This window comes from Anabrus simplex, chromosome X (assembly GCF_040414725.1).
Source record: "Anabrus simplex isolate iqAnaSimp1 chromosome X, ASM4041472v1, whole genome shotgun sequence".
In the NCBI taxonomy this organism is placed as follows: domain Eukaryota; kingdom Metazoa; phylum Arthropoda; class Insecta; order Orthoptera; family Tettigoniidae; genus Anabrus; species Anabrus simplex.
The window spans coordinates 127961818-127985909 of NC_090279.1; the positions used below are offsets into that span (position 1 = coordinate 127961818).

At 40.8% G+C, this 24092-nt stretch overlaps 1 protein-coding gene across 1 annotated transcript in view; it reads left to right on the plus strand.

Annotated features, from left to right (window-relative positions):
* LOC136886548 (hemolymph lipopolysaccharide-binding protein-like) overlaps positions 1-24092 on the plus strand; it is a 42193-nt gene that overhangs the window by 12474 nt on the left and 5627 nt on the right. The window contains exons 3-5 of the mRNA XM_068230498.1: positions 8176-8311; positions 11662-11802; positions 20351-20578. Of these exons, the coding sequence (XP_068086599.1) occupies positions 8176-8311; positions 11662-11802; positions 20351-20578 (505 nt within the window). The remainder of the gene's footprint in view (positions 1-8175; positions 8312-11661; positions 11803-20350; positions 20579-24092) is intronic.

Sequence of the window (24092 nt, forward strand, 5' to 3'; positions counted from 1 at the left end):
CAACTCGTAAAATATTTGCAACTTCTAAGAGCCTATAAAGATGCTGACCTTGCATTGGAACCTGCATTGGTACACTACTAGACCTCGGGTGCTGACACATTTCTGGGAGGTGAACTGTCTTTGCTCCCCTACTGTCTCATTATCTACGTCAATTCTGATGTGATTTGAAGAAGGAACATTCAATATACTTAAATTAATGTTAAGTTATGCCTTTCAACAGTCACAATTATCCATGGAATGAATTTCAATCGCAACTTGTAGCATTCACTTAGCTCATTAAATTGATCAGATGATGGGTTTGGCGCGCTTTCTACAGTACGGCCTGTTTATTACGAAGGCAGTGATCAAACCAAAACCTCATTTACATGTGCTAACCACTAACGGCTTTAGGAAGAGACAATAAATAGCAGTGAGGTATCCCATAGCAGAAGTAATTGCATACATGTGTAGTGTTATCGCTGGGACTTGGGCAAGCGATTTAAATTATATCTGCCTTCTTCCTAATCGGCTTGCCCCAAGACAAGCAGTCTGCTTGTTCGCGACATGGTCACCGGATGCGCTAGGACTTAGTAGTTAGCAGAATTAATACTCACAAACTCTACTCTAAGGAGGCTGTGGATTTGGCCATTGATTTCAGTTAAGCAATCTCCGTATTGATTGTGCTTCTTTTGGGTTCGCCGACTGTTTGCGAAGTTTGTTGGTGTGTTTTATATATGTGATTGTGTTGTCCTCCGTTGCTCAGGTTTTATGACAATGTTTCCCATAAATTCTTAAGTTTAGCTGTGAAGAAGACGACAGCCACCTTGTTATAGTTTCTTGTTTGTCGTTGATTGTAAAATTTCGCCTTGAAAGGTATACTGTGTTAGTTAACACCACCTATGTGTCCTGTACACCAACTAAGGAACGGTAGCCATGCTTTGTTAGCATTCAAGCATCGTATATTTCCAGTTTGATTTTCAACGTTTAAGTTACTTCTTCTTTGTTATTGTGTGTGTCAGACAGAAGATAACGAACAATTGTCTGTCGTCTATGTAGGAAATCAGGTGACGCTAGATCCAATGTATTGCTTTTTCTGTGAGATACGTCATTCGAGGATTCACGGATTATGTGCTGGCATCTCTGATGTGGAAGTTCAGGATCATACCTGCACTACTGACTCAAGGTGTGGGCTGCGGGTTAGAATTCACCCACGGTAACCTCTGTCTGTCGTAAAAGGCGACTAAAAGGGGACCGAGTGGCCGTCGATATAAGTGACCCGCCTGAATGTCAACAGCCTCCTCCGCGGGTGGATGAACGAATTGAGGTTACGGCACTCTCTTCTCCTTGGAGGGAGAAATTGCCCCTAAAACCTATACATATTGGTCAACGGCATGGAATGGACAAGGAAACGGGAAACCACTCCATTAAGGATCCTAAGGATATCCCAAGTAGAATGCAAACAATGGGAGCTGACATTAATGAGGAAACGTTGACTACTGATCATGGATTTCGGAACCCTAGATCTAGCAGGCGGTGCGACGTAAAGCCCCTATTAAAAAAAAAGATCTAGCAGGAGAGGTAAGAGCGCTTCTCAGGTCATTGGCAAGCGAAATCGCACTAAAACCGCCATGAAGATGGGAACATGGAAAGTACGAACGCTATTGAAAGCTTGAAAACTGGTTGAATTGAGAGGCCAGATGAGGAAGTATGAGGTAGATATATTAGATATACGTGAAGCAAGAGGAAAGGAAATGGAGACTTCTACAGTGATGAGATTACAGTAATTTAAGTTGCGCAGAGAAAAGAGGAAAGCATGGAGTGGCACTTATAATAAGAAGAAAATGGTCAAATAATATTTTTAGTACCTACCATGGCAGGTACCGATTAAAGATGGCGAAAATTAATAGTGCACCTGAGGACTTGGTAATAATTCAGACATATTTCCCACCATCGGCTCATAATTTGGAAGAAGTGGAGACTATGTATGAGGTTACAGAAGTACTATTAAAACAAACTAAAGTGATAATGTCGCTATAATGGGCAATTTTAATGCAATAGTGGGATTCCGTACAGGCAACAAGACAGTGGGAAATTTTGGTCTGGGGGAAAGAAATGCAAGAGGTGAAACTTCGGTAGATTCCTGCAGTAAAAATGATATGGTTATTACAAACACGTTATTTGAAGTTCCTCTTAGAAGAGGTACACGTGGAAGTCGCCTGACAAAAGACGATTTCAGTTAAGGGCTTAAAGTCAGATTAGAACAAAATACGGAAGAGGAAAAGAGAAATGGACCAAAAGCTTTGCTGAAGAGATAGAAGAAAGTATGGAAAAGGGAAAAGAGGATCAAATATATAAGAAAATCAGTGCCCTTCACTACAAAATTGGAACTAAATCTCCAGTAGTAAAAAATAAAGAAGGAATATTACTGGTAGACAACGATAAGATATGTGCTCGCTGGAAACAATACATGGAAGAACTGTACGGTGATTAGGACTTCAAGAATGAAAATAATCAAATTGAAGACATCAATGAGTGTGGAAGAGAAATGCAATGTCCTCCAACCATGAGACATGAATTTTAACATGCCATTCGGGGTTTGGATGTAGGAAAACAATCGGTGTTGATGATATCCCTGGAGAATTACGGAAACATTTAGGTATCAACATAAAGACCAATTATTCAGAGTAATAACTGAATGCTACGAAAGATGAATCGTGGCAGAAGATTTCACACAATGCAGAGCTATTACTATACAGAAAATAGGAAGGGCAGGTGACCGCACCTATTATAGGACACCTTCAGTATTAACACATGGCTCCAAGATACACATTCATATGGTCAAGAGAAGAATAAACAGAAGGTAAGTATGTTGGAGAAGACCAATTTGGATTTAGAGAAGGCAGAGGAGCAAGAGAATCAATTCTGGCCTTACGCATGTTAGTGGAGAGAAGGATTGAAATGAATAGAACAACTTGTCTTACCTTCATTGACTTAGAAAATGCCTTTGACAATGTGAACTGGGAACTACTCTCTAAAACTATGAGCAAAATAGGACTGGACTGAAAGGATATAAGGGTGTTTAATCAACTGTATCTGAACCAAAGCACAAAAATAATCATCAAGCAGGCAGAAGAAAAGCCAGTATTAGAAAAGGAGTTAGACTACACTGGCCGCAGAAAAATCTAACTGACTTGGAGGAAACTTTCTCCTCCAAGCCAGAGGACGAACCCTTTTCACTGCTAAGTTGGAATAAAATGAATGTAGAATCTAATGAAAGTGAAGAGGGGAAAGCTTTTCTTAAGAAACGGCTCTTTTCAGCGTTGAAGTTTGAGTTATTTAGTGAATTGTGGTGTTATAATTTGGAATAGGCCTAATTATCATTCTAGTCCAGGTCATACTACTACTACTGCTACTACTACTACTACTAATAAATAAGCCTCTGCCTTAGGCCTAAGTGTGCAACTGCTCAATCAAAACAGCGCGTCATAGTAGAAATCGAACAGGTGGAATACTATGTTGAACCAGTGTGTTACGTATCAGCAGTATCAGAAAATGGATGAACCAAAGGAATATCATGCTAAAGGAGAAAGATTTCAAACTACCCAGCTATTTCCAGCCGATATTCAGTCAGTCTGTTATACTCGGTTCACAGTAGTAATCCCATCTATCGGATATGAGTGGCAGCATAAGGGACAAAGAACATCACAAAAAACAATGGTCAATGAAATTATATTGCTGATCAATGTTATGCGCTTTCGACATTTTAGGCTTTCACATTTAGTTTTCTTCCGACTCTGAAATACCACTGTTATCACGGTCGGTACGGTAAAACTGAATGAAACATAAAAGATCGGAAATTGTACTCTATAATATTTGTTACGTAGTACTTTTCGACAGCACCAATAACACAGGTATTTAAAAATTAAACTTCAGGCACCTTCCCGTAGAATACATTTTCATCCAGCTTAGCCTCTAGTTTTTTTATTCCCAACTCTATATACCGATTTTCATTAAATTCTGCTATCCCAATTTCTCGTGGCTCGGCGTTGATATGGATTCAGTAAAAAAATACAAATTCATTAATATTTCTGTTATCACAGCTGGTACGGTAAAAATGTATGACAGTAATGATCGGAAATTTAATTCTATGAAACTTTAGTTATGTAGTATTTATCGATAGGACCAATAATAATATAAATATTTGAGAATTAAGTTTTGGGCCAACCCCTAAACTATCACTACTTTCACTCAGCGTGAATAAAATTATTTATAGCCTAGATTGTAGTGACTCATCCACGGACTTCTCGTGATGCGTGTACATACATACATACATACATACATACATACATACATACATACATACATACATACTGTACCAGTAAAAGAGCCCGACTCTCAGATTAAATTTTTAAAGGGGCACGAAATAGAGATCTCAGGGTGAAAAACTGGATTAATTGTAGCTAGGACTCGGTACAGGAGGTAGGGTCCTATCTACAGAAAAACGTTGACTCTGATTGTATAAGATTTTATTCAAATAAGTCATGAGTTTGCACATCACCTCTAAGTAGAAATGGACTGTCTTCCTCGTATTCCAATAGTATGGCTTGGGTTCTCCAGCTCACCAAGCCAAGCTTGTTGAAGCACGTTCTAGAAGACTCCAGGGATTCCAGGGACTCCAGATACTTCTGACAGAGGCCGCTGGACTGTCTGGATTGACGGCGAGTAGAGATGTCTCGAACTCTGAGGCCCGGGTTGAACCCCGATGATCCAGGCGATGTTGTAGATAGTCACGTACTACCTCAGTCCAATGAGACTGAGAGGATTGATGTTCCCAAAGTCACTAGTAGCACTGAGTCCATGAACACCTTGGATGATCAACTTATAAGCAGGGATCTTGATAATTGTACATCAAGACTTCCAACACTCCTAAAATGACATGAGTGGTATTAATAATTTTAGAGTTCATCACTAGGAAAATCTTCGTCTCTGAATAACGTTTGGCAACGAAAAATACAAGTCCCTTCTTGTGAAATTATAGTTAAAATCAAAGTTCATTACTGGCGAAGGTGCAAGTCTTTGCCTAAACTCGAACGAAAAAACATAAGTCCATTCACTTGGAAGTCTGAATATATTTAAAGTTAATCACTGGTGAAACTCATAAAGTCTTTGAGTGACCACTGACGAAAACACAAGTCCATTCACATAAATAAATTCGCTGACGAAATTTATAAGTCTCTTAAACCAACACTGGCAAATGTACAAGTCTTTGAGTAAATGCAAGTGAAATCCTGACTTTGTTCAAAGTCGTTGGGAAGTTAAAGTTCATCACTAGCAATGCTAATCAATCACTGTCTATTAGAAGAATGAGTTCCTTAACAGTTGCAAATATTCCACGTAAAAAACACAAGTCCATTTTACGAACACTTAGAAAAGTTCCCATCTCGAATACGCGTGAATAATACAAGTCCATTCAATGATCACGTAGAAAAGTTCTGGTCTCGAACTCATGAAAATAATACAAGTCCATTCAGTGAACACTTAGAAAAATTTCAGCTTCGAAGATGCGTGAATAATACAAGTCCATTCAGTGAACACTTAGAAGAATTCGGGTCTCGAACCCATGTAAATAATACAAGTCCATTCAGTTAATACTTGGAAAAATTCCAATTTCGAAGACACATAAATAATATTCAGTGAACACTTAGAAAAATTCGGGTCTCGAACCCATGGAAATAATACAAGTCCATTTCCTGAACACTTAGAAAACACTCGAAGTTTTATGAGTCCACATTATCAAACTTGGAAGAATCGTCTTCCCACACTTGTATAATGACAGAGTTCCACGATGATAGTAGCAGCAGGAGTGTCCTCGCTGACTACTCAGCTGAGACTGTATGTATAAGCTACAGTAGGTCCCCTTTTTATTCAATCCGGGATGTCTACGTCATAATACTGTTTGATTGAATATCTCCCGAATCCTTCGATGGATTTGCTTGAAACTCGGGCATTGGGACGTTTAGGTGATCCCAAACAAGATGACATATCGCTCGACTCGCTAGCACAATTATTATGGGATTTCCAAATTTTCTCCATCGAATTCTCTAGAACAAGTGACGTGGAATCCAGAAAATACCAGTCAAGGCTGGCAACACGTGTTGAGACGAGCGGGCGGCCTAGATAGCCCCTGTGGCTACGTCACAGCTCACAGTCGTCATACACTTCGCTAGCTGGTCCTCGCTGCTTGTAAACAAACCATCCGCGCTCGGAACATTACGCGTGGTAAATAAACGAAACTTATGCTCAAAAAATACTTATGTACAGGTCGTAACCGGTACAATACATACATACATACGTACATACATACATACATACATATATGCATTCCTACCTTCACGAACGTCAACAATGTGTGAAAGATAATAATGTAATCGTTCCCTCGTGGCGTCACGTGAATAGAGGAGTCCCTCAAAGCTCTGTACTCGGACCTTTTCTTATCGCACTTTTTGTGAATGGCGTATCATCGAATTTAAGACATTGCAAATACTGCATGTACGCTGTCGACCTTCAACTCTACACAGACTGTACAGCGCAAGACCTTCAGGAAAATATAGACTTACTAAACATTGACTTACAGACTGTTAGTGAATGGTCTGCTGCCAACGGCCTTCAAGTGAATCCTACAAAGTCACAAGTAATCCTTCTAAGCTATCAACATCAAATGGAAAGTATTAATAAACTTCCATTGCCGAGAGTAATCCTTCAGAATGTTGCAATTCCTTTTGTACCACAAGTGAAGAACCTCAGCGTTATCATGGACGAACGCATGATTTGGTCTGGACATATCTTGCATATCTGCCAAGAGGTTTTATCTGCTCTTCATTCTTTATATAAATATTTATTTCCAATAAAACTGCCTGGATCTATAAGAAGTAGTCCACCCAAGTCTTATCTATTACTACACAGCCTGGAGCCATAAGAAGTAGTCCAGCCAGATCATATCTACTGCTACAAAACCTGGATCCATAAGAAGCAGTCCAGCCAAGTCTTATCTATTACTACACAGCATGGAGCCGTACCGGTATCAAGTAGCCCATCCAGACGTTATCTACTGCTAAACTGCCTGGAGCCTTAAGAAGTAGTCCAGCCAGGTCATATCTACTGCTACAAAGCCTGGAGACTTAAGAAGTAGTCCAGCCAGATCATATCTACTGCTAAAAAGCCTGGAGCCATGTTAAGTATTCCAGCCAGGTCATATCTATTTCTACACTGGCTGGAACCGTAAGAAGTAGTCCAACCTGATCATATCTACAGCTACACGGAGCCGTAAGAAGTAGTCCAGTCAGGTCATATCTACATCTACGCTGCTTCGAGCCATAAGCCAGGTGATATATAGTGCTACACTGCCTAGAACTGTAGGAAGTAGTCCAGCCAGGTCATATCTACATCTACGCTGCTTCGAGCCATAAGCCAGGTGATATATACCGCTACACTGCCTAGAACTGTAAGAAGTAGTCCAGCCAGGCTATATCTACTGCTAAACTGCCTGGAATGATAACAAGTACTCCCTGTTATCTGTGATTTGCTGCTGATTTCCTCCACTCCTAACTTCTAAAATTGGTATTTCCTGTGTTAAGGAGATATTATCGAGGACTTAGAGTACGTCTTCAGTCTTCTTGGTGAGCTTAAATATTTCACAGCTACGCAGAGCAACCGAACACCAAATGCTATTTAATGTTTAAAAGTTAATTCTCGACACAGTTACGAGTTACCTCGCAACATTGGTCATGAGACTTCAGAAGCGTCGTTTGATAAAGTTGGACATGTTGTCAAATTTTACAGCAGGAGGAGGATGCCCAGAAAACCCGACAACTCGTGCTTTATAAACACACGAACAATACACTGAATAAAATGACTCTGCGATTTTCAGAGTAATGTCTCAGAATAAGGAACAAACAACATGTCTCCAATTACCACTCTATGCTACGGCGAAACGTAGAATAAAACACCAATCATCGTTGTGTGTTGTGGTAGATGGGCATAATGGCATTTCTTGTGACGTGCGAAAAAATAAAAAATAATCACGAGTGTCATGAGGCAGGATTGTTCCTAATGCGTGCTCCATATCCACCTTGGAATTACAGTGGATTGTCAACTAAGTGTAAGGTCTATGTCTAAGGTTTGCGATCTTCGTTACAGGTTGACACGCGGCGATTGACATCGACGGAGAACCAATGGGAATTAGCCGTGAATGTCCACCAAGAAAGAAGATCATGTGATAGCAGTGAAATTGAGCAGCTTGTTTCGGTGACTACTGTACATCGACCAGTACACGGTAAGACCAAGTGTTGTAATGAAACTCTCATACAAACTCGGTATCCCTTAACTCAAAGAAGTAGGACCCCAGTGTTTGTGGGCGGTTATCAGCTAGGGAGCGTGCTCGTGTTAGTCTCCTACCTGTTCGATATAGGAGACTGGACAACGCGTTCTGATATTCCGGAGAGGATTGGAATTAATTACAGGGAGCGAAGAATAATAGAAACTGTAGTGGTCGGAATAATGGAAGCAACAATCCGCCAGCGAGCGGGTAGGCGTGTAGTCTGCCTCTCTTACAGTTTGATGTGTACATAGCGCAGGCAATATGGGATATGGAAAAGTTGTCATTGTTCTGGAGGAAATCAAAAAATACTAAATAAGAGCAGTGGAATGTAGTAGATAAAGTCAGGTGAAGCAGGTGATATTGGACTAGGAATTGCACTGATTAAGGAGGTGGAGGAATTTGGGGAACTAGGAAGTAGAATAACCAATGACAGGAGAAGCTATCAGGACGAAACCTTCTACTCACCATGAATATACTATTCAGGCCGTCGTTTGTGGAAGTATTTGCCTGAAACGAGATACTGCATGGGATAGCAACATGCTAAGCAGAGAAAGTGAGTAGAGGCCTTTAAAATGTGGGGTTACAGAAGAATGCTTAAGGCAAGTAATGGAAACTCGTGTCCTTGCCTTGAGGGCGTGCAGTTTCTTCCAGCCGCACTCTCAATGGAGGTGAGCGTATTTAACTACATACTTGTCGTCCTGCCAACATTAAGTTTCTCAAAGCAGTGGGTATAAAAGGGTGGACACATTTGAATTGCAAGTAATTGCGCTAACCGTTACACTACGGAGCTTAAGACGAGATTGGACGATCATAGCACAAACGAAGAGCAGGCGACTGGACGGCGATATGGGATAAGCTTAGGGTTTCGACGGAGAACAGGAACAATGTACAGGATGCGATGGGAGGGGAAGTTCCGAACGACAGGTACGCTAACTTTTTCAGGGGAAGGAAACTGAGGGAAAAGGGATCAAGACAAGGGGAATTTTCACTAGGGTATCCGTGAGGCACCGCTGGTAAAACACAGAGGGGAAGAGGGGAAGTGAAAGTGTTACAGGAAGTAGGGAGATCAGAGAAAAGGGAAACGTAGAGTAGAGGGCGTGAAACAGGGTCAATAGAAGGAGAAAATGGAGGATGAAGTAGGATCTGCGAACAGCAAAGAAGAATAGGAAGAGTAGTAAGGGAGGGGATCTAATGACGTGGATGGGGTCGAGGCTCTGGTCATTGAGGACTCTTTAGTTAGGCTCAGGAGAAGTGCGTGGAGGAAAGGGAACCAAGGTAGAGGAGTTACGTTAAGTCAGAAGTTGACGAAAGAGGAGTGTAAGGATTATGTGGTAGTTTCAATGCTGGTACGAACAACGTACGACAAGCAGGAATAACTACCAACACAGAGTGGGATCTTGTTATGAAGTTGAAGGGAGATAGGATTATGATTATTTGGATACTTTTTAGGAGAGATATTGAATGAACGGGTACTTTAGATGAAACTAAGGAGTAGGTATGTGTGAGACTGGGAGTGAGGTTTGTAGCTCATGTGTGTGTGTAAGTTAGGGGTTTGCTTATAAGAGATATATTGAGGACTAGGCAGCTGACGTGAGTGAACAGGGACATGGCAGTTGTAAGGAGAAGGATATAATGAAGTAACGCAGTATATATTTGTTTATCAGATGTTATATAAGGAGTTCGATCGTGTCTAAGAAGTGACATCATGATGCGGAAATTTCTTCCGGAATTGGAGGGTTTATTGTTCAGATAGGATGCAATGGATACAAGGGGGAGTATTTATACGGATGAAAGAAGAATGTGTTATCTATTAAAACCTTAAACTTGAAGAACGTGTTCAGAAAGCGATATATTCGGGGTGTAGGCCTACTGACATGGATGGCTTGATGCACACGAGAAAGTATTTGATCAGATGTGGATAACGACAGAGAGAATAATGTGATTGTAGCGAAAATGATAGTATGTACATTAATTGCAATTCACAGAGAGAGGTGGACCTCCATTGGTCTCTTGGTCTACCGGGTCCTTCAGTTTCCTGTCCGTTGTGGCTCTTGCCTTCCTTTTGGCGGCAGCTGCGTTCGTTTTTTTTTCCCTTTGTGGTTAAAAATGAGCGAGGAGTGTTGCTCTGATGGAGAGCTGGAAGAAACAAACTGGCATATTGTTATCCCTTCGTCCCTGAACTTCTATACCCAGAAGTTTGAAATGAGCAGAGACCTTATTCTCATCTCATGTAAGACCACTCTACCGGAATTAAACGTGTTGAGTAAGATTTATTATTTCCTTTCACTTTAAGCTGTCCCTGACTTTCAAACAACGAGGAAGGTTTTAATATGGTACTTGGGCACTATCAAAAATTTAAATTCCTTTGAAGATGAAAATCTAAGAATGTTTCCTGTTTTTAGCATTCTGAGTATCCGTAAGCAACACTAAGTTGTGGGAGAGCCTTACATCTCGCTGCTCGGTGAATGCTGGGATGGTACCTATTTGTCAGGGTTCCCTCACCAAGTGTCAGTTCATACGGTGATCGTCTCACTACTGCAGGACAGCAAGAGCAGACCACATGTTGTTAGCTGTGTTCCAAACAGAATGGTTCACACGTGACTCTCCTACGGAAGACTTCCAATACACGCCACCACCAGCGAACCATGTCCTATAGTTACAGACATTTCCTCAGCTCAGAACTCGGAAATTTATGTTCCCATTTTCTTTCAGGTCAGACCGAATATAAAATTTTTGATTTGATACTCATAACTTATTTACGTGGCATCAGTTATAACTGAGACGATTTAGAGCTTGCTGTAAAACCAAGGTTACTCACGGTAAAACTGACAGCTGGAATGAATGCCCTGAGTGAAGGAGACCTAAGATGTAATATTCCCGTTGCTGTATAGCCAATCTTTGAAAATACAGCAATATGTAGTGATATCAACTGAAATTACCTTCATTAGTAATCAAATAAACCTTATAGGTTTTAAGCTTGTCATTCTGTGTAGAAGGATCTAAGTTAAAATGTAACCTTCTTTCACCTTCAAGAATGATAAAACAAACCAAATACACCGATCTGGAGCAGCATTATCATAAAGAGTAATGTTCCACACGATAACAACAAACCTTTAAAAGACAGGAGAAGCACATACTTTTACCAAAACTTGGTACAGAGCTGTTTTTATACATAACTGTATTTTGAAGCAGACATTGCTGTGACCGTGAAATAATTATGTTCGGATTTTACTTACAGAGACTCTGATAGATTTTCGGGATTTTCGTTTACCAGCAATTAATTAAATCGTGCGTTTTTGTTCCAGGTACTTCTTCGAATACTACAGCAGTTACTACTACACCAGCTACTACTACACCAGCTATAGATACTACGTCCAAACCTACTACTACTACACCCACTACAACTACAACAACTACTACTAAACCAAAGTCATGCCCTCATTCAGGTGAGTTAAGCAGATTATCCGTGAATGGTGTAAGAGGGACCTACGCTCTCCTTGTAGTAAAGAGAATACGATAAACTTGTTGTAGGAAGAGAAATGAGAGTGAAGGCGAGACCCGGTGAGTGTTCCATAGCTGAGCGACGTATCGTAGCCCCACACGCGAACCGGTGATACTATCACGAGGAAACAACTGTAGGATTGTATTAGACAGGTCGTGGGTTCGACATCCCTCAAGGTGATTCCGTGGTTCCTTAGTTTTGCACGAGACAAATATCTGGCTGTGTACATTTAGTACCTTTTACACGTTTATGGCACTTTCCTATGGTGACGTTATCTGAGTTTGTGTCATGTTGTGTGGGAGGAAAGCAAACAAGAAACTACTCCATAGGAACCACCAGGGATCCATACATCCTTTCTTTTCAGTTTCCAAGTTAAATGCAATACGTCCACAGCCTAGCAAACAGCCCCCATGATGTGCTGAATTCTGGATGTAGGCTCGTCTCTCTCTCCTCAGCTTCTAGATGATGTAAGGGAGCTGCTGACTCCAAGTATTTATTTACTAGCACTGTATCCGCTCCTCGAACAGCAGATTGCAATTGAATACAAGTCTTCTCCAAGAATTTGCGGCTCCGTTCACATAACGGTGCTGAATGTGACAGAATGGTTATGGTAAGTAATTGAAACTCGTGTCCTTGCAGTTCTTTCCAGCAGAACTCCTAATGTGGGTGAGCACATTTAAATAGATATCGGCAGTCCTGTCAACATTACATTTCTCAAAGCATGGGCACACTTGAATTGCAAGTAATTGCATTAACGCTACACTACGGAGCTTAACCCGGACAGAATGTCAACTACGGTACAGTAAAACACTGTGACTGTGACTGTAATATCCTATTAGAATTTAGTGTGCTTATTTTATTATTGTAAAATATTTGTGTAGTAGAGGTATCTGTAGAAACTCATACTGAAAATTCTGTTGTTGTAATTAGGATATGCTTAATTGCAGTTTGGAATTGTGTAGTTCTTGTGTATCACTTTCGATATTTAGTAATTAACAGCAGTTTTTATCCTGTTACGGCTGTAGGATAAAAAGCAGAGTAGTATTGTAGTGTAGTCGTAGATTAATTACCTTATTGTTGTGTGATCTTAGAGTACTATCCCAGACAATATATTCCTCCGTTCATTTATTTTTTGTAAATAAGTTATTTTAATTTTAAATTTCATTTTTTTACGTGAAGAATGGCTAAGGAGCGCGTGTGTACGAACTGTGGGTGTGGCGAGGCATTGAGGGGTATGAGGGAGGAGTTGGAAAGTTTGAGGGAGATAATTAGGAATCTCACAGAAGATAGGAAGGAAGATAGGACTCCCTCAAACAATGTACAGGTTACAGTAGGTGTACAGGAGGGAGGGGATGGAAAGGGGGAGTTGTAGAAGACAGGTGGTCTAATGTTCTAAGGGGAAGGAGATTGCAGGCTAAGGGCTCTATTCAGGATCAGAATTCAGGACAGGTGTCTGTGCGAAATCGGTACGAGTCACTCCAGATAGAACAACAGAGGGAAAATGACGGAGTGGGAACTGTTGGTGTGATGTGTGGAAGTAGGAGGAAGGGAAAAGGTAGGAAAGGGTAATGTAGAGTAGAGGATATGAAAAGACAGGTGGAACAGGGTCATGGGAAGGAGAAAGGGGAGGAGGAAGTAGCTTCTGCAGCTATCAGGAAAGATAGGGCTGACCAGGAGGGGAGGGGATCAAATGAGGTGGGTAGGGTTGAGGCTCTGGTCATGGGGTATTCCATCGTTAGACACGTGGGGAAAGTGTGTGGAGGAAAGGGAACCAGGGTAGAATGTTATCCAGGAATTAGGTTGAGGCAGATGTTGAGGAAAGTAGAAGAGAGGGAGGAGGGGAAGGAGAAGGTGGTAGTGTTTCACGTTGGTACCAACAACGTAAGGCAAGCTTATATAAGTACCAACATAGTTGGAGATGTGTGGGATCTGGTAAATGCAGCACGGGTGAAGTTTAAGAAAGCGAAGATTGTTATTAGTGGAATACTGTGTAGGAGGGATACTGACTGGAGGGTGATTTGGGATTTAAATGAGACTATGGATTGGGTATGTGGGAAACTGGGAGTGAAATTTCTAGATCCTAATGGGTGGGTAGGAGATAGGGAGCTGCGCTCAGATGGCCTTCATTTAAACCACAGTGGTACGTATAAGTTAGGAAATTTGTTTGGAAGGGTAATAGGGAGGTATATTCAGGGAAACAGGGTGGCCTAGGGAGCGGTGATAAGGGAACAGGGAACTGTAAATCAAGTAGGGATGACATAAAATTGTTAGTGTTGAACTGTAGAAGCATTGTAAAGAAATGAATAGAATTAAGTAAATTAATAGATATATATTTACCAGATATTGTAATAGGAGTTGAATCATGGCTGAGAAATGATATAGTGGATGCAGAAATTTTCTCACGGCACTGGAGTGTGTAACGTAGAGATAGGATAGGAATGGTGGGAGAGGGAGTGTTCATGCTGGTGAAAGAAGAATCTGTAAGCTACGAAAAAGTTAAAGATGAGACACATGAAATTCTAGGTGTAAGGCTCATTTCTAAAGATAATAGGCAACTTGATATATTTGGGGTGTACAGATCGGGAACGGGTAGCACTGACGCGGATATGGAATTATTTGATAGGATAGTCAGCTATGTGGGAAACGACATGGAAAGAAATGTGATTGTAGCGGGAGATCTAAATTTGCCAGATGTCAATTGGGAAGGAAATGCGAACCACAGGAAGCATGACCAACAAAGAGCAAATAAGTTAATATGGGTAGGACAGCTGACTCAAAAAGTGGTGGAACCAACCAGAGGGAAAAATATCTTGGATGTGGTGCTGATAAAACCAGATGAGCTCTATAGGGAAACTGAAGTAATAGATGGTATTAGTGATCATGAAGCTATTTTTGTGGTAGTTAAAAATAAATGTGATAGAAAGGAAGGTCTTAAAAGTAGGACTATTAGGCAGTACCGTATGGCTGATAAAGGAGGTATGAGGCAGTTTCTATAAAGTAACTATGATCGGTGGAAAACGGTAAATAAAAATGTAAAAAGACTCTGGGATGGGTTTAAAGAAATAGTTGAGGAATGCGAAAACAGGTTTGTACCTTTTAGGTTGGTAAGGAATGGTAAAGGCCCACCTTATTATAATAGAGAAATAAAGAGACTAAGAAGGAGGTGCAGACTGGAAAGAAATAGAGTTAGAAATGGCTGTGAAAGTAAGGATAAATTCAAGGAACTTGCTAGAAAATTGAATCTAGCAAAGAAGGCAGCTAAGGATAACATGATGGCAAACATAATTGGTAGTCATACAAATTTTAGTGAAAAATGGAAGGGTATGTACAGGTATTTCAAGGCAGAAAGAGGTTCCAAGAAGGACATTCCAGAAATAATTAATGAACAAGGTGAGTGTGTATGTGAGGATCTTCGAAAGGTAGAAGTATTCAGTCAGCAGTATGTAAAGATTGTAGGTTACAAGGATAATGTCGAGATAGAGTAGGAGACTAAGACCAAAGAAGTAATAAAATTTACATATGATAACAATGACATTTACAATAAGATACAAAAGTTGAAAACTAAAAAAGCGGCTGGAATTGATCAGATTTCTGGGGATATACTAAAGACATTGGGTTGGGATATAGTACCATATCTGAAGTACTTATTTGATTATTGTTTGGTCAGAGGAGCTATACCAGATGAATAGAGAGTTGCTATAGTAGCCCCTGTGTATAAAGGAAAGGGTGATAGACATAAAGCTGAAAATTACAGGCCAGTAAGTTTGAGATGCATTGTATGTAAGCTTTGGGAAGGCATTCTTTCTGATTATATTAGATATGTTTGTGAAAATAATAACTGGTTAGATAGGAGGCAGTTCGGTTTTAGGAAAGGTTATTCCACTGAAGCTCAACTTGTAGGATTCCAGCAAGACATAGCAGATATCTTGGATTCAGGAGGTCAAATGGACTGTACCGCGATTGACCTGTCTAAAGCATTTGATAGGGTGGATCACGGGAGACTACTGGCAAAAATGAGTGCAATTGGACTTGACAAAAGAGTGACTGAATGGGTTGCTATATTTCTAGAAAACAGATCTCAGAGAATTAGTGTAGGTGAAGCTTTATCTGACCCTGTAATAATTAAGAGGGGAATTCCTCAAGGCAGTATTATCGGACCTTTATGTTTCCTTATATATATAAATGATATGAGTAAAGGAGTGGAATCGGAGGTAAGGCTTTTTGCGGATGCTGTTATTCTCTATAGAGTGATAAATAAGTTAAAAGATCGTGAGCAACTGCAACGTGACCTCGATAATGTTGTGAGATGGACAGCAGGCAGTGGTATGTTGATAAACGGGGTTAAAAGTCAGGTTGTGAGTTTCACAAAGAGGAAAAGTCCCGTCAGTTTTAATTACTGCGTTGATGGGGTGAAAGTTCCTTTTGGGAATCATTGTAAGTATCTAGGTGTTAATATAAGGAAAGATCTTCATTGGGGTAATCACATAAATGGGATTGTAAATAAAGAGTACAGATCTCTGCACATGGTTATGAGGGTGTTTAGGGTTTGTGGTAAGGATGTAAAGGAGAGGGCATATAAGTCTCTGGTAAGACCCCAACTAGAGTATGGTTCCAGTGTATGGGACCCTCACCAGGATTACCTGATTCAAGAATTAGAAAAAATCCAAAGAAAAGCAGCTCGATTTGTTCTGGGTGATTTCCGACAAAAAAGTAGCGTTACAAAAATATTGCAAAGTTTGGGTTGGGAAGAATTGAGAGAAAGAAGAAGAGCTGCTCGACTAAGTGGTATGTTCCGAGCTGTCAGCGGAGAGATGGCGTGGAAAGACATTAGTAGACGAATAAGCCTGAGTGGCGTTTATAAAAGCAGGAAAGATCACAATATGAAGATAAAGTTGGAATTCAAGAGGACAAACTGGGGCAAATATCCATTTATAGGAAGGGGAGTTAGGGATTGGAATAACTTACCTAGGGATACATTCAATAAATTTCCAATTTCTTTGAAATAATTTAGGGAAAGTCTAGGAAAACAACAGATAGGGAATCTGCCACCTGAGCGACTGCCTTAAATGCAGATCAGTATTGATTGATTGATAAACTATCACGAACCACGTTGTTAATGATGTCTCCCTTTTTTCTGCGCTATCAAAAAAGTAAAATGACTGCTTTGTTCCTTCTGTAACGTCTCCGCGATGAGATATGGACATAGCATCTCTCAGGACTGCAACTAACAATCACTTCCACTATTATCCTTTGTAAGTTGTTAGCCCACCCACTATGAATTCTGAATCCCCGATGTCTGTTTTAATATCCACAAAAATTAGATTATCCCCGACGATCCTAGATGGAACTAGAGGCAAGTATTCCAATATGGTGTTTAAGTTGTTACTCTAGAGAACATGGCCCTTTGTCATGGCCAACCATGATGTTCCTTGGAGATGACATTCAGCTGTTAATCATGTGAAACTTGCAGTGGTCTATAATCACAGCCGTCTAACGTTTTCTCAAATAAAATAACTCTTATTGAACGTAACGAGTATTTAAACTTAAAGTGTTGCCTCCTGGACTGAAGTTGCTAAAAAAGAATGACATTTTGTCCCTGCTCATGTTTATGACTCCTGAAAAGTTAGAGTGGTTGAGGAAAGTTGTAGATGACTTTAGTGACTTAGAGGAATATGTAAGTGACAGTGGAGGAAATGAATCACTTTGTAGTGAACACTGAATCTGTATGATATATCATTTACAAACCAATTTCTCTATAATGTTTAAAAATCTATTTTAGTGGTTCGTTATTTCATGCACTGAAAAAGGAAGTAAATGTGAATGTCCTGCTGCAGAAGTGCATTGTGTTATGCTTTGAAGTTCTTTTAGATAAAATATGCAGTTAAGAGTTAGAGCAAACACACATTAACTCGGAACATAGGTTTGACGTGTCTTTTGTGATTAAATATATGTACTAAATAAACAATGTTTCGAGTTAAACTAAATACCTAATAACCCTAGGAAAGAATTATACTAGTGATATAACTTCAAAATAATAGCCAGTATATATGCGTGTTCGTTTGGCAGAGATTCTAAAACTTTGATCGTGTTTATCTCAGAATGTCATTTTCTGACTTAATTCGTATGTGAACGAGTGGAACGAAACTTTAATTGCTACAACTTCTCTTACATCTCATTTTTCAGTGAACATAACGTTAACGCGGATAACTGTTTACATCTCCCTAAAGAGAATTATCCTTTGTGAGGACCCTGAAGTCACATTTACCTTATCACAGAACTCTGATACTTTATTTCGTACAACTGAGGATGCGGTTCCGATGAGTGGCACAATATGTGCGGGTTTAGGGAATTCTAAGACGATATGACTTGGCCTTTGTTTTCTTTCACAGTATTCACATAATTCGTCCTGAGAACGACGGTTGTTCCAAAGAGTGGATGCCGTTGAGCAGTGCTGATGTTCTCAGTTTTACTGACTGTCATGAGAGCTCCTGTTTTCTTTAAGTGCTCGTTTATTCCACATTAATGTATAACATGGTCTTCGCAGGCCAACACTAAAAAGCTGCATTTTGTGACCAATCAAGACCAAATGAGGTAGAAATCCTCATAAATGCAGTGTTGCCGATCGCTGAGATTTAACTTTTAAAATATTTCAAAATAATGTCTCGGGTAATTTAACCAAAAGTTGTACAATTGATGAAGTTAGTAATATGTCGTTCAGACTTGTGAAATGCAATGTAGACCACATTCTAGTGGTTCTGTTGCTTGCAACTATTGGAAATAGATAGCAGAAACTTTGCAGTTACAGTTGTAGGCTGATCTAGCTTTGACTAAACATTGTACGTTGGAGAAAGACCACTCTAATGAATGATTAATGTAGATCTAGGCGGCTCCAGAGTTATTAATAGTGAGCAAATGGAGGTGGCAACAAAACAGGGGAAATGCAACTAAATTCAAGAGGAAGTCATTAATACGTAGTGCGTCTTGCGTTATGTCTTACTGCGCTTGAAGACACTGCCGCATGTTTCGTACACATAACCGATCATCTTCAGGTAGCCATTTACAGCAGTGGGAGAAGGCTGTCCGAGGAAAGGACACACATCCGACTCATAATTTGTTTTTATGTGTGATACCAATGTTTAGCATTACTTCTTGATAAAAATAAAGTAATTTACGGAGATCGATGAAATTTCTCTCGAGGACAGTTAGGAAACGTAACTCTCCAGAGAAGGGGCAATCCACGTGGACAGATGTCACTATAAAAGCCCGAATCTGAACATAAATGAACAAGAATAGAAAATTATATTCTATACAATGTAAAAGAAATTTCAACTGAAAGTTAAGAATGGAATGCATTGTCTTAGATTCTCTTCTTTTAAAACAAAATCAGCCAGTGGTTTTCAGCACCGCTTAATCATCACCACGTACCGACACTTTGCCTTCCGAAGCTCATTTGAGAAAACTAGTGAAGGGCCATAAATGGAGCACGGATTGTTGATATTACACGAGCTAAACCTTGCAGAAGGAAGTATGTTTAATTCTGAATCGTTACAAGTGAAGGTTTTCTTATTAGGTAGCATTTACGTCAGAAAAAAATGATCAGTTGATATATCATGGTTTTGTTTCATGTTTGTTCCCTGTCTGTACAGCTGGATCCAGCCCAAAGCAATGCATGCTGGACTGAACGTCACCCCTGGTGATATAATTGCAAATATTCTAATTCATGTCATCATACAATTAGAGCAGGTGGGTGTAAGAATTATTGGTTTCACGTCAGATGGTAGCCAGTAGAATAAAAGGTTATGGAAATCCTTAGGAACATTCGGCAACAAAAAAGAATCTAATATGTCCAATTTCCAAGTAAGTCAGTAGAAAACTGTGCATTTTCTGATGCGCCTCACATACTTAATTGTCCATGACCAAGTAGAAGAAATACGATGGTGATCTTGTTGATTATACATTTCACAAATCTCCGGAATACGAAGACAGCTAAATCATCTCGAAAATACTCCGAACGGTCCAGCTCCTGAAATGAGCTGCACACATCAGTTTATCACGTAGATAGAAGCACTGGTCCGCATGCTGGGCAAGATGCTTAAGGCGTCCCGTTGGTCGAAACAATTTTCACCATCACAATGTTGGCCATCCGGATGGGAGGGGTGCTGGTATACACTAGATTGCGTACACATTGCTCACATAGAGTGAGGGCATAGGACGGACGGCGAAGTTAAGCCATGAGCAAATCGCTTGCTTCTTAACGACCGAAGTAGGCTGCATGTCGGCAGCGCGTTTCACCCTCTCCTTTTCCGCCTTCATACATCACGTCCTTCACTTCATCTCATTATCTCCTCTTCTGTACGCTACGGTGTCTCCTGCCCATGTCATGCATCGAAGAGTACGACAAGTAAAGAAGGATCGTCATTTTCACTCGTAGGATGGTCTAAAATATAATCTTGTGAACTAATTGTTAAATGTGATGTTCTATCTGCCCACAGGTTACCGACTGTTTGGAGGTTTCAACTGTTATAAGATGTACCGTGAAGGAAAGAGTTGGAGTGACGCCAGGGAGCAGTGCAAGAGAGACGGAGGTGATCTCATGGTACTGGAAAGTGAACGGGAGAGAAACGAGGTGTTCCCTACAATGTTGCCGAGTGTGGTGCACTGGAACCCCTGGATGGGAGTTTACAAGCCCGAAGGTGAAGATCGTTGGGTGTCTGTGAAAGGTGAGTTCTCCCTAGCTCTCTTCTACTCATGAATTACCGAATGTCGGACGGAAGACATTCGTCATATTAAACAACAGAAGCCGACATTTAGCTGTAGTTAGCGATGTCACACCGTATTGCCTATAATCAGGGGAAGAATGAATAAGTCTTACCCATAGAATCTCAGGCGGTAGACCGTTGGCCTTCTGAGACCAAATTGGCAGTTTCGATTCTCGCTCAGTCCGGTGGTACGACAGTCTCGTGTCGGTAGATTTACTGGCACATAATATAAACCCTGATGGACAAAATTCCGGCACGTTGGCGTCTCCCAAACCCTACGAATGTAGTTACTGGAACATAAAGTGAATAATATCAGTAATGACTAAATGAAGGGAAAGATTCTTAAAGAGAGGGTATGAGGACATTCATCTGTCGGATGGGGACGTTAATCCTTGAGCAGACCTCTTGGTGTTCTTTGACAGGAGTAGGCTATGTGCCGCATCAAGGCGGGCAGGTTTATCACGGACGTCAACTAGAGAGTACGACACACTGGGGTCGTGCTAGGGACATCATCATTATAGAATGTTGTGCCCTCGATCAGTTACACACCTCTTGTCTTTAAATAATTAGAAACTGAGTCCTGGTCTCCTCTATTGCTCTTACCCTCGATGGCTGACTCCGTTATTGTCGCAGGTAACCCATCATCCTCCATTCACCTCACGCGACCCCAACACCGGAGTACCGCTTCATCCATGGAGCTTATGCATCACTTAGCATTTATCTTCTCATTCTGGGTACCTTCCTGTCATTGTTCCCACCCGGTGTTTCTAGACTTCATTCTCGTTATTTCAACGTATATTACAACTAACGTATGGACGAGATATCCAGAGTCCACAGGGCTTGCACTCCCACACAGCGAAGTTTTCCTGAAAACAGACCGTTTCATCCCAGAGTTCACTGCATTAGCTTTGCTATACCTTGCTTCCTGGGAGAAGTTCCAGTTTTGTATCTCCGGCCTGACATTCATTTCTCGGTACTTTCTTCCCCACTGACATGACTTTATTCTCGATAATAAAAAAAAGCAAAGACATCTCCGTACAGGACATGAAGGGCATGGGAGTGGTGGAAGGTAAAGGCTTCCACTATTCGTAACCTCGGCACTTGATGGGGTAGAGTGGTTTGCTCTACGCCCGGCCTCCTTTGCCCCCAAGAATTAACCTGGTACTCATTTTTGGTGTAGGATGAGTGAACCTCAGGGCCATATGAACCTCTGGAAGTGGAAATCTCATTTCCTAAATTTTACGACTTTCTGACGGGGATTCGAACCCACGTCCTTTCGGGCGAACCGAGTGCGCATTTACCGCCTCGGCCAGGGAGCCCCTTTATTCTTGGTAATGCCAATATTAATGTCGTACTCACAGCACCTATTTTAAGTTCCAAGAAATTAGACTGCAGGCTTTCAGCTCTGTCTGCCATTAACACCAAAATGCTTACGATATTTCCGCATCCCTGACGCTTTATACCTTCCAGCAGATGATCCTTGTAAACTATGAACAACAACATTGAAGATTGCAGCCATATCCCACCCCTGTAACCTTGAACCAAGAACTCATTCTACCATTAACGTTCAGTGTCAACATAAGTGAGTTTTATTGTTCCCAATAATCTAGGCTTAATCCCATATTCTCCCAGTGTGGCTGACATCCTTCCTTGAAGTACTTTGTCATATGCCTTCTCTAGATCTATGAAGCATAACCACAACTATCTATTCATATCATAGCACTTTTTACTTACTGACGAATACTGAAGATTTGACCATGAAAACCCCTCTGAGGTCTGAAACTACACTGGACTCATCCAACATAGTATAAAATATTTATTGGTTTCTCCCTCCAAAAATACTAGTGAACACCTTGCCCGGTGCTCAAAAGAACCGCCATCATCAGTGTCGTTGAAATATCTTGATAGTTGTAGCAGTCCTTCCGTAGCTTACACACAGCTGCAGTTAATTCTTTCGTCAAATCAGGAGGTTCTTTACTAACTTTCCAGGCTCTCCTTATTACTCTGAGACCTCGGTTGTTCACAACGTCAAGAAAAATATTTCCTCTCACATTCCGTCCACCTGTACCGTGCTTTGCTTGGAAGTACTATGAGTTCAACAGATTAACTCAGAACATTATTTATTTCCGTTTTCCCTCCGTGCCTCCATACACTGCCCATCCCTTTTCAACACTTGTTAAAAGCATTTGATTTTCTCCTATCCCTTCCTTATTATCTCCCCTTACCGAAATATGATAATTTCCTAACTCTTCCTAACTCGCCCATTTCTACTTTATTTGTTATGTTTTCCCCATTACTGTGGGTCGATAGATTAATATCGAATACCATTTCGTTCACCTCATTGCTTCTAAAGAATCCTGCACTGTCAAAACTAATTGGAAACCCTTTACTCCCGGAGGCTTGCTTAAAATATTCTTAGCTCGGTAAATTATGTGAAGCAGGCTGCTAATCTACTTACACATAGTGCAAGCGAGAGTCTCTCCTCTGACAGGTTAGCGACCTACGGTTGATTGTATAGTCCTCGCCTCTTGAGCACAAGGAGGGCCATGACGCAGAATACATTATGTCCGAGGGGCCCAATACTACTCCCGACTCAAGGAGGACCATGACTCAGAATATGTCCGAGGTGCCCAATACTACTCCCCACTCAAGGAGGACCATGACTCAGAATATCTACTCCTGACTCAAGGAGGACCATGACTCAGAATATGTCCGAGGTGCCCAATACTACTCCCGACTCTCAGTACAACTTACTCGTCCCCTCAGTCGTTGCCCATAGTTCAAGTACTAGGACGTGACTGCAGTCACTCACACGACAACAGTACCCTGGGGTCATGGTTGGACACGAAAGAGGTTCAACAACGAAGCAGCCGTCAAAAACGCTTTCGAAATATTTCTCACCATGAGACGGTCGATCACCTGGGATACGGGTCTGAATGCTCCTGCATCGCGTAGGGGAAGTGAATTGCATTTAGTGATGCACATCCTATTTAATAAAAAATCCTCGTCATGGAGTTCTCGTTGTGAGAAGTGTTACTACCAACTAGCAGCGTGCAAGGTGTTTCTTGATCACCAACACACTCATGTCGAGAAGAGGACCCACATGAGCGACGATAAGTATTACAGGTAAAGCTCGTAGACAAAGAGCCCGAGTAAATAAAAATGTGTCGCTTCCTGTTTGAATGTACTGCCTTTCGTCATATTGTATTATTCTCTTTATAACCATTCTTTTCACACACACTACCAATCAGCAGCAGCTGTCAGTTACTCTTATCTCTATTTATAGCTGACGTCGTGTTTTACCGATTTCTTACTAAACATTTCCTTATTTTCTGCGAATCACTTGAAGTAATTCGTGAGGCAGGGCCCAGAAACATGCTTACAATATCCATATTTCAATTTGCACGACTAAAATGTGCTTTTCGCTACTCGCTCAGATGGTCTCGAAAATAATATTTTTATATATAACAAACGG